At 43.8% G+C, this 9,220-nt stretch overlaps 1 protein-coding gene across 2 annotated transcripts; it reads left to right on the top strand.

Moving 5' to 3' along the window:
• Positions 1-3,150: 3,150 nt before the first annotated feature.
• On the top strand, positions 3,151-9,220 carry LOC117732623 (G-protein coupled receptor 22-like). Of its 2 annotated transcripts, none has more exons than XM_034535672.1 (3): positions 3,151-3,612; positions 4,720-5,867; positions 6,834-9,220. In XM_034535672.1, exon 3 carries the CDS (start codon positions 6,838-6,840, stop codon positions 8,152-8,154), a length of 1,317 nt encoding a protein of 438 aa, XP_034391563.1. In that variant the 5' UTR covers positions 3,151-3,612; positions 4,720-5,867; positions 6,834-6,837; the 3' UTR covers positions 8,155-9,220. The 2 variants fall into 2 exon arrangements, with proteins under 2 accessions (XP_034391563.1, XP_034391564.1); XM_034535673.1 differs by having other exon boundaries at positions 3,163-3,612; positions 4,720-5,562; positions 6,834-9,215.

Genomic DNA, 9,220 nt, shown 5'->3' on the forward strand with positions numbered 1-9,220 from the left:
GACTAACTAAAAGGTCATCTAAATGAGCAATTCAATGTATTTTTATTCTCTGGTAAGTATTTCCCAGATTGAACTTTCACAAATCCCGTCGGCCTCAATCATACAGGCATCATTTTATATGCTACTAAATCCTCGGACATACTTTCCGCGCGTCCCGGTCACGTGGACACGCACACAGTTTCATCCATGCTACAGTTGACTGGCTGCGTCGTTCTTGCGTTCTACGAATGCACATTTCCCAATCCACACTCCATTCCAGTCAGTAGCTGTAATGCACCATAACGTTGTTTGCTAGGATTTCAATGCCATTTGGCTGTCTTTTTGTTCCTTTAAAGACAAAATATGTAAATGTGGACAACTTTGTTATCCTCTTCTTCATCTTGGCAAAGCAGATAGAGGTGCATACGCCACCAACAATCAGAGTGTGGAACATAGTGGAGCATCCACAGTCGCCACTATTTGTACAATCCGCACCGGTCTAACTCCGTCCACACAGTTCACACACCAAAGCTGTTTTTACTGTTTTGAAAACCTTATTTATTAAGTTGGATTTGAATCCAAAAGTGACCCTGGGACTGAGGCCAAAGCCGACTACAGGCAAAACCAGAGGACCTTGGAATGTGGTCCAGCCTTCTCTCTCCATCTTCTCCTCAGTTTCCTTCTCGTCCAACATCCTAAGGAGCTACATTTGCTGTGGTGATCTATGCTTTGGGAAGTGGATGAAATTGGTATGGAATAAGAGGAACAACTGGGGAATAGAAACAGCAGCTTCCAGGGCAGCTCAAGACACCGTATTTGTCCATCTCCATTCCTGTATGACAACCCAAGATCCACGCGAGTTCCTGAGCGTTTTAAATGGATCAGATGACAGCACTCCGCAACAAAATTTAAAAACCATGCCACTCCATTAGCGCTGAGCTAGCTCGGTTCTGAAGAAAGATCTGGAGCAAATCACAGTGGCACCAAATGGAAGTGCAGGAGGCCTGCTGCAGGGAGGAGATAAAAGTCTGTGTGCTGGGTCGTCTGAGCCTGCCGGCTGCCATCCTAAGATTGAAAGATTGCCTGAAGATGTTTGGCATGCAAAGTACGGGCTGCAATAAAACAGCCGCTGACGACACATCTGCATCTTCTTTATCTGGTGAAGTCAGGCCAGAGATGGCCCTCTTGACAGAAGCACCACACACACAGTGCTGAAGATGGCGTGCACATGCAGTAAGTGTGGGATAAGCAGTATCGACAGGCACATCAATGGACGTCTACAGACACCCGGAGAGAAAAACTGTAGTGTATGTCAGACAGTGGAGTCTGGAGACAGAGAGAAAAAACTGGATGAAATATTAACGGTAATGAAATATTTACGTCATTCTTCTATTGAACTCTGAAGTTTGTGGAATGCGGTGTTTTTGCAGTGGCATGTTAACCCTTCTTTCAACTAGGAGGATTCCTCAATCTCTTCATATACATGTGCACTTTCCACTTTCTTCCAGATGCTTCTTATAATATACGCGCAGTGCCTTGAGTGGCAGGCTTTTGCACTGTGTAATTATAATCGACAGCCAGAGGCGTACAGATGGTGCCTGTGTACTTCCTGCAGGTACTTGATGTTGGGTGCAGATATCGAGGTACACGAACATGCAATCCAAGGGACACATAAGCACCTCACCTTATTGAGAAATACATCTGTACAAAAGACCTCGCACACCAACTAACCACTACAACAACCACGGATCGACACATGTTCCAAGCTCCATATCATGCAATGTAAAGATCCAGTGAGAATTAGTGTTAATGACAGGTGTAACTTTTTTTTAAGTATTTGCTCTTCTTAATTCTCTAATTAGTGGCGGTCTTCCTGTGTTAGGTGGAAGGGAAACATGTACCTCTGTATGATCACGGGCATCCGATACCAGATAGTAATTTAAATGTTCCCCATGACCTTCAATTTGTTCTACATTGGTAGAGTAGCAGGGACGTAAACTGCAAAGCCTATCATGCCGCTTCCAACATGTATGACATAAGGGCATTATCATATGCAGGTAAAGTGGAGACATACAACTATCAACAATTCGCCACAAGGTATAAGGCTTAATTGTTTAGTTTACAAAATGAAAAATCAGTACAAAAAAGGTCCACGACAACTCCTCAGAGCCCAACATGAGAGCAACTGCTCACACTTGAGAAACCTGAACTAGTGAATGTTTGACATCTTTATTTAAAAATAACTGAAATGATGGATCGATTCTTAAACCTGTCAATTCATTTTCTGTCAATCAACACATTGATTAATTGACTAATTGTTTCCTTAGCACCAAGGTAATACAACATCACAACCCATTCTAAAGCTTCAGTTCTTTATAGCTTTTGCTCTAGCTCAGCAAGTCAAGTCAAGCCAGCTGAAGCATTTGCCCGGTAAAGTGCAATTATTGAACTGTCACCACCAGAATAACTATCAGTTAGCCATGCCAATGCGACAGATGCCCCCCTCTTCTTTACTGGAGGCTGTCAGGTACCAACCAGGATGCCCTCTGTCAATAATTTCCCCTGACAAACAAGATTTGACAAAGAAATTGATCTGGCATAGCCACTTAAATGAAACTGTCAATCAGAGAGCAACTATACTCTATCTCTTCTTTTCTTACTTTCATTCCTTCCTGCATAATCCATTTCTCCCACTCACAGCTGCAAGAATGTATCATCTCTCTGTCAGTCTCGCTGTCTCTCATGCTCACTTGCACGCACATATTAAGAGCTATCTATGTGCGCAAAATCAATACAAAAAATATTGCTTCCCTCTGCTGGCTCTCTGTCCTCATCATTCCCCCTACTATGCGAAAACTCATTATGTATCCATGCCAGAGTGGCCGAGCTAATTAATACATCAGACCCGTATTTTCTTCTGTTTTTCCTTCAACTGTCTGCCTATCTGACTCTGCAGCAGGTTGTGTTTTTAGCGCAGTGTCATCTAAGGTCCCCACGCTAAAGCGTAGTACTGGAAAAGCTTTTTCCCAAATCACTACAGCCCCACACGGGATGTCACAGTCACTGTCAGGGAAGAGAGGATAGAGTGAGAACAAAAGGAAATACCTCCCCTTGCTGGAGAGGAAAGGGTTAAGCCTATTACAGAACACCAATCAGGACTGGGGGAGCACTGCAAACCTCCGCAGTAAGAGAGAGAGAGAGAGAGAGAGAGAGAGAGTGTGTGTAAGGGAAAGAGAGGAGAGCAAAGGGGGAGATAGAGAGATACCAGGAGTGTGATGGTTTGCACTCCTATCCAGACAGTTAGGCACTGAGGGAGCGCAACAGAGAGTTGGTGAGAAGAGCTTGTGGATGGTGAAGAATTAGAGGGAGGAGAAGAATCCCACCAACATCCTTGTCAGGACTAATCTCTGTGGACTTTTTGTTTTTTTCGCAGTCTGGGAAAGAACATCTTTCAGTTGTGTGACCCTTGCATGTTCATCAATATTCAATCTCTATTCTTGGATTACTGCTGCAAGGAGCAGGAGATCAACCGGCAGTTGCCAATCTGTCGACCTAGATTGTTGCAGAGCGGCAAGGAGAGGGGACAGCGTGGTGTCGGGACCAGCTCCGAAGCATCTGTGTTTACCCTGCATGGTGAGTCTTGACGGGGCACTCTACTTATTGGTTTGATTTTCAGCGTTAAGTCGTGTAGAACGTGTGTGATGACAAAGAAAACTCATTGCCAAACAGCTCTGTCACAACAACAAAGGCCTTGGATTAGAAGCTATCAATAGAATTTCCTGAATGACTTCAGTTATTATATAATGTATTGTTGATTTATTGAGAAACATTGGTTATGGTTCAAGTGACACCTATTAGTAACTGATTAAAAAAAGGTTATGTATTGTAGTTCTAAGTATACTGCTACTTTAAACATCACACTTTTGGTCATTTGTTTATGCACTACGACACCTCATGCTGTGAGCACATCTGTTTGAGTCCTATTCCTCCACAGATATCATATTCCAAACTGTCAGGATGAATATATAGGAGAAACTTTATGCAATTGTTCACTTTAAGAATGTGCATCTTCATAGTATACATGATCCTCTCCCTACTCTACTGAAGCATGGTACTCATTGACCATTTCTGCTGACATTGAGACATAGTAAAGTATGGCATCCCTCACTGAGACAACCTTGGAGAATGACTGACATGTTCCACTGAAGAGATTACATGGACAATATATAGTGATACACGGGCGGTCATCCATGTCTTTATGACAAGTTCCCAGAGGAATCGCTCGGCACTGAAGCTCTTAGCAAGTCTGCCCCTATCATGCAAACGCTAGGACCATTTTAGCACCACTGTTGCTGTCCAAGTGACAATCAATAATTACCACTAAGCATGTGGCCGTGATCATTTACAGAAAAACAACGAGAAGAGCAAAATATTACGACAGTTAATCTTCAATCCGAAAAAACTGGGGGCTGAGATATTTAATACCAGTTGCTTTTATTGCAAGCCCTTTATTAGTGCTACTGGCATGTTAATGCAATAGCAATGTAAAGTGAATCAGGCGATACGCAGGAACATGATAAGACATCAGAGGCTTGTTGCTATGCTAATGAGAGTTTCCTTGTCGCCTCGCTGCTGAGGATATCTTTATTTTCACTAACGCATCCCCCACACATCCTTCTCCTACTCCTCCTACTCTCTCTCTCTCGTCCATTACCCTATCCTTTCTCTCTCTCTCTTCAGGTCACTGTGAGTGAAAGATGTGGCATAGAAGGACAGACGGATGAGGTATGCAGCTCCTGCTACCTGAAGTCCAATTCTTAGTCCGGGATCTTTTTGCAAATCTACAAGGCACGCTCTCCGCCTCATGAACTCGCTCCCACTACCTCATGAGGATGACCTTCTCCTGAATCGCTGAATCAACCCCCCCTCCCTCCCATGCACATATAAAAAGCGGCGATCACAAATGACTCGGGGATCACACGTGTCACGGTGAATGGACACGCATGCTCTCTAATAATCTGCTCGACTCATGCCATCTACGGTGATTGAGGGTTCAGCATGTCGAGGGGCAAACTGAAGACTTGTGCTCGATTTACATGTCAATGGCATCTGGAGCCGGGCGTACAGACACTGATGAGAAAGGTGGAGAATAAAGGTCTGTTCCATTAGTGCTCCCACGGGGAACATGGGCCTGGATGCTGCCCGGAAAAACTAACCTCTCCTGGACAATACTATAACGTACACCGGGGGAATCTACATGGCCGACTGACCAACTCTGCCTCTTGGAGGACAAGCTGATGGATGTAACAGTTGTTTTGTATGTACAGATCTGACTACTATCTTCTCATTGAAGACAAAAAGGCAATGCTTTGAATCATCGCACAATGAGCAGTACATTCCAGCCCTCTGCAGGGGAAAGAGTCTGTGTGTCTTTGTTTTTTTTTGGGTTGGCTGTGTCTCTCCTGACTGGGAATATAATGAGATTATAAACAGGAGGTGGCTCCGACATCTTATCCCTGTTCCACTCATCCATCAGAGCTCCCACCATCACCAAAGCAAACGGACCAGAGATCTGAAAAAAAGGTCTGTAGAGGACATTACCTTATATACTCTAAAGTCCACTGGCTTATACCTTAGCTTTCTTATCATTGCGGTCAGGAAGAAAAGGCTGGCAGCCCATAGATAGTCTTTGGCGAGACGGACAGGTGTTTTTTTGGCTGTCAGCCTCTCTGGGAGGGACCATCAGTGAAAGGAAAGGCCTCGCTGGGGGGCTCTGCCGGAGCGGAAACTCTTTTCCACGGGCTATGTTTGGATGTGATGCTTGTCTCTGTGGATGCAACATGGCCTGATTACACAGGCCTGGTATTCAGATAGTGCTGGTGGGAAGGGTAAATATTATTATTTTTTTTTAAACATTTGTTTGTCTCCAAGTCAGCTTTTATCATTATTATGCAGTGCATGTGAAATAGATATTTCTCCTCTAACCCATTATTGATGACAGCTTCAAATACGTTTTTTTTTTTGGTGCACTACTCGGTCCTCCAATTATTGAAGTTCTGTCTGAACAAACATCTTATATTCTGAAGTGCATCTCTGAGAGTTTGACGCCTGCTGTTAACAAACTTAACATAATCTTCTGCCAGAATATTCCTGTCAGTTATAAACCGCCTCCTTTAAATTGGCGATGACTGAAATGCTGCCAGAAATGACGAGTTTAGTAAGCAAGAACCATTCAAAGTATGTTATTTCCTACATCCCCCTATCATATTAATCACAGCCAATTGGGGCTGAAATTAGCTTTCTTCATCATTATCTCCATGACCTCTGGTTTATATTCAATATGTATATGGTAAATGTTAATACACTAAAACTATGTCAACTTGAATGTGCTGTTCAACTGAGGCTCAAAAGAACACTAAGCCACAGCTAAGCCATCACAAAGCCTCAACATACTAAGCCATTAAGGCTATAGAATTTAATTTCTACCAAAGTATTTCTGTGCTTCTGTTATGTGCCTCTGCTGTGGATGCAACTGTCTGATCAAGGATGGCGATAACAAAAGCAGAAGCTGATTGAGGCAAGATAGTGACTAGTTAGTCATGCCATGTACGTAGTGAGAAAATCTAATCTGCTGGGCATAATAGGAAAAAAGGTTCCAGCACTGTGTCTGAGTGTCTGATCTCAGCATTTTTCATTTAAAACTCAATAAGCTTCCTATCATTTGATAACTGGCAGCATTACGTCTGAGAAGATTTCTCAGATGTGTGTTAATTACAACTTTCTAGTGGTGTACAAACACGGACCCCTTCTTTTCCTCATCATGAATTCTCTTTTTCTCCTCTCTCTACACGCAGGATAATGCATATCCTTCCCTGCCCTGAACAAGAAGCCACCATGAGCAACGTCACGGTCACCGACAACACTGAGCCCATCAGCCGCAACATGAGTCCGGCAAGCCCTAGCCCGTATCCCTATCCTGTTAGTTTCCAGGTCTCCTTGACTGGCTTCCTAATGCTGGAAATCCTCCTGGGGATGAGCTCTAACCTCACTGTGCTTGCCCTTTACTGTATGAAGTCCAACCTCATTAGCTCTGTCAGTAACATCGTCACTATGAACCTCCATGTGTTGGATGTGCTAATTTGTGTGGGCTGCATCCCCCTCACTATTGTGGTGGTGTTGCTCTCCCTGGAGGGAGACACTGCACTCGTCTGCTGCTTCCATGAAGCCTGCGTCTCCTTTGCTAGTGTCGCTACTGCTGCTAATGTGCTTGCCATCACCCTCGATCGCTACGACATCTCAGTCAAACCAGCCAACCGGGTGCTGACCATGGGCCGGGCCCTGACCCTGCTGTCTGCCATTTGGGTGCTATCCTTTGTCAGTTTCCTCGTACCCTTTATTGAGGTGGGCTTCTTCGCCCAGGGCCAAGCTGATCTGAACCAGACAGCGGTGGAGAATGTGGTCCACACTAACCAGTACTACACAGAACTTGGCCTCTATTACCACCTGCTTGCTCAGATTCCTATTTTCTTCTTAACTGCCGTTGTCATGCTCATCACCTACTCAAAGATCCTGCAGGCTCTCAACATTCGCATTGGCACACGTTTCCACGCTTCACAGAAGAAGAAGGCTCGCAGGAAAAAAAGTCCATCCATGACAGCCATGACAACACAGCATGAGGCCACAGATGCATCCCAGAGCAGTGGCAGCCGCATTCCCACACTGGGAATGCGCACCTCTGTCTCCGTCATCATCGCCTTGCGCAGGGCTGTTAAGCGCCACAGAGAAAGGCGAGAGCGCCAAAAGAGGGTTTTCAGAATGTCCCTCCTGATTGTGTCTACCTTCATGCTGTGCTGGACACCCATCACAGTGCTCAACACAGTCATCCTGAGTGTGGGTCCCAGTGACCTAATGGTCAAGTTGAGACTGGGCTTCCTGGTCATGGCTTATGGGACCACTATCTTTCACCCTCTGCTCTATGCCTTCACGAGGCAGAAGTTCCAGAAAGTCTTGAAAAGCAAGATGAAGAAGCGAGTAGTGTCAATCATCGAGGCAGATCCTACCCCTAACAATGCCATTATCCACAACTCCTGGATTGACCCAAAGAGGAACAAAAAGGTGACATTTGAGGACAAAGACGCCCAACAGAAATGTCTGTCTTCTGAGGACGTGGGGTGAAGGAACTCATTGTCTTTACGGTATACAGTCAATAAAAGCAGCTAAAACTGACATCAGGTCACGATGAAAAAGGGAAAATGTTAATCCAAAGCAGTAATGTAAATAATATGTGCAATAGAATGTACAAAGAGGTGGATAATTTATTACTATTTATTGAGAACAAATGTAGGTTTCATAGATACACTATATACTGTACTGTAGATATTGCATGGCTTTTTGTAATGGTAGCAACATACAGAGCATTGTGTACATACATAATACATGTACAGCATAGGGTAAACAAGGTATTTAAAGAGAGAGAGAGAGAGATGTAGGAAGTACTATGTTTATGTATATTTATAATAAATTTCGTGTTCACTCACCTAATACAGCAAAAACTCTTCCTATTCTACCGTCCCCCAAGTTAAGTGTTTGTGATTCCTGTAACATCTGTGAGATTACAACCATTCATCACCACGCCACTTGCTCCGAGACCAGACCTGCAATCCCCAGTGACCACTGACCGTATTGCCTGGGAGCCCTCCGAGGGAAGGCAGGCAGGTCAAACATGGAAAGAGACAGGCATGGAAAGGAAGCAGCAAAAGTAACGTATGTTCTGTTACTATAGCCGGAAAGCTATGGGGTACTGTTCACAATCACTGCTTTTAGAGTTAAAGAAGAACACTTGCATTCCATAGACACAACAGAAGACCATGGCTCTCATCACTTCTTTGACAAAAAACAGATGTAATCAAAGCATAGTCTGTTTTACTTTAACAGTTGCGTCTTTGAGCCAAATGGAAATATATACAGTTGCCTTATTTTGGTTTGATGAATTGAGCATGACTTTACGGTGGGACAGGGAGAGCACATACACAGTGATCAAAATAATGACAAATATTGTTTTCAACCTGAGTGAATCCTCAGAGGTTATGTTTCCATAAAGAAGTGATTTAATCAAACTAAAGGAAAATGTTGAAAATTGTTGTATTATCAAATTGTCTGTTTTTAATAACACTAGCCGAACAACAATGCTCTCCAAATAAGCAAACCCATAACTGCAATAAAGAACTACTGCAAAAATGTT

The sequence above is a fragment of the Cyclopterus lumpus genome, chromosome 6 (assembly GCF_009769545.1).
Source record: "Cyclopterus lumpus isolate fCycLum1 chromosome 6, fCycLum1.pri, whole genome shotgun sequence".
NCBI classification, from domain to species: Eukaryota; Metazoa; Chordata; class Actinopteri; order Perciformes; family Cyclopteridae; genus Cyclopterus; species Cyclopterus lumpus.

Coding starts and splice junctions, on each gene's coding strand:
- LOC117732623 (XM_034535672.1), top strand. CDS start 6,838: ATGCATATCCTTCCCTGCCCTGAACAAGAAGCCACCATGAGCAACGTC.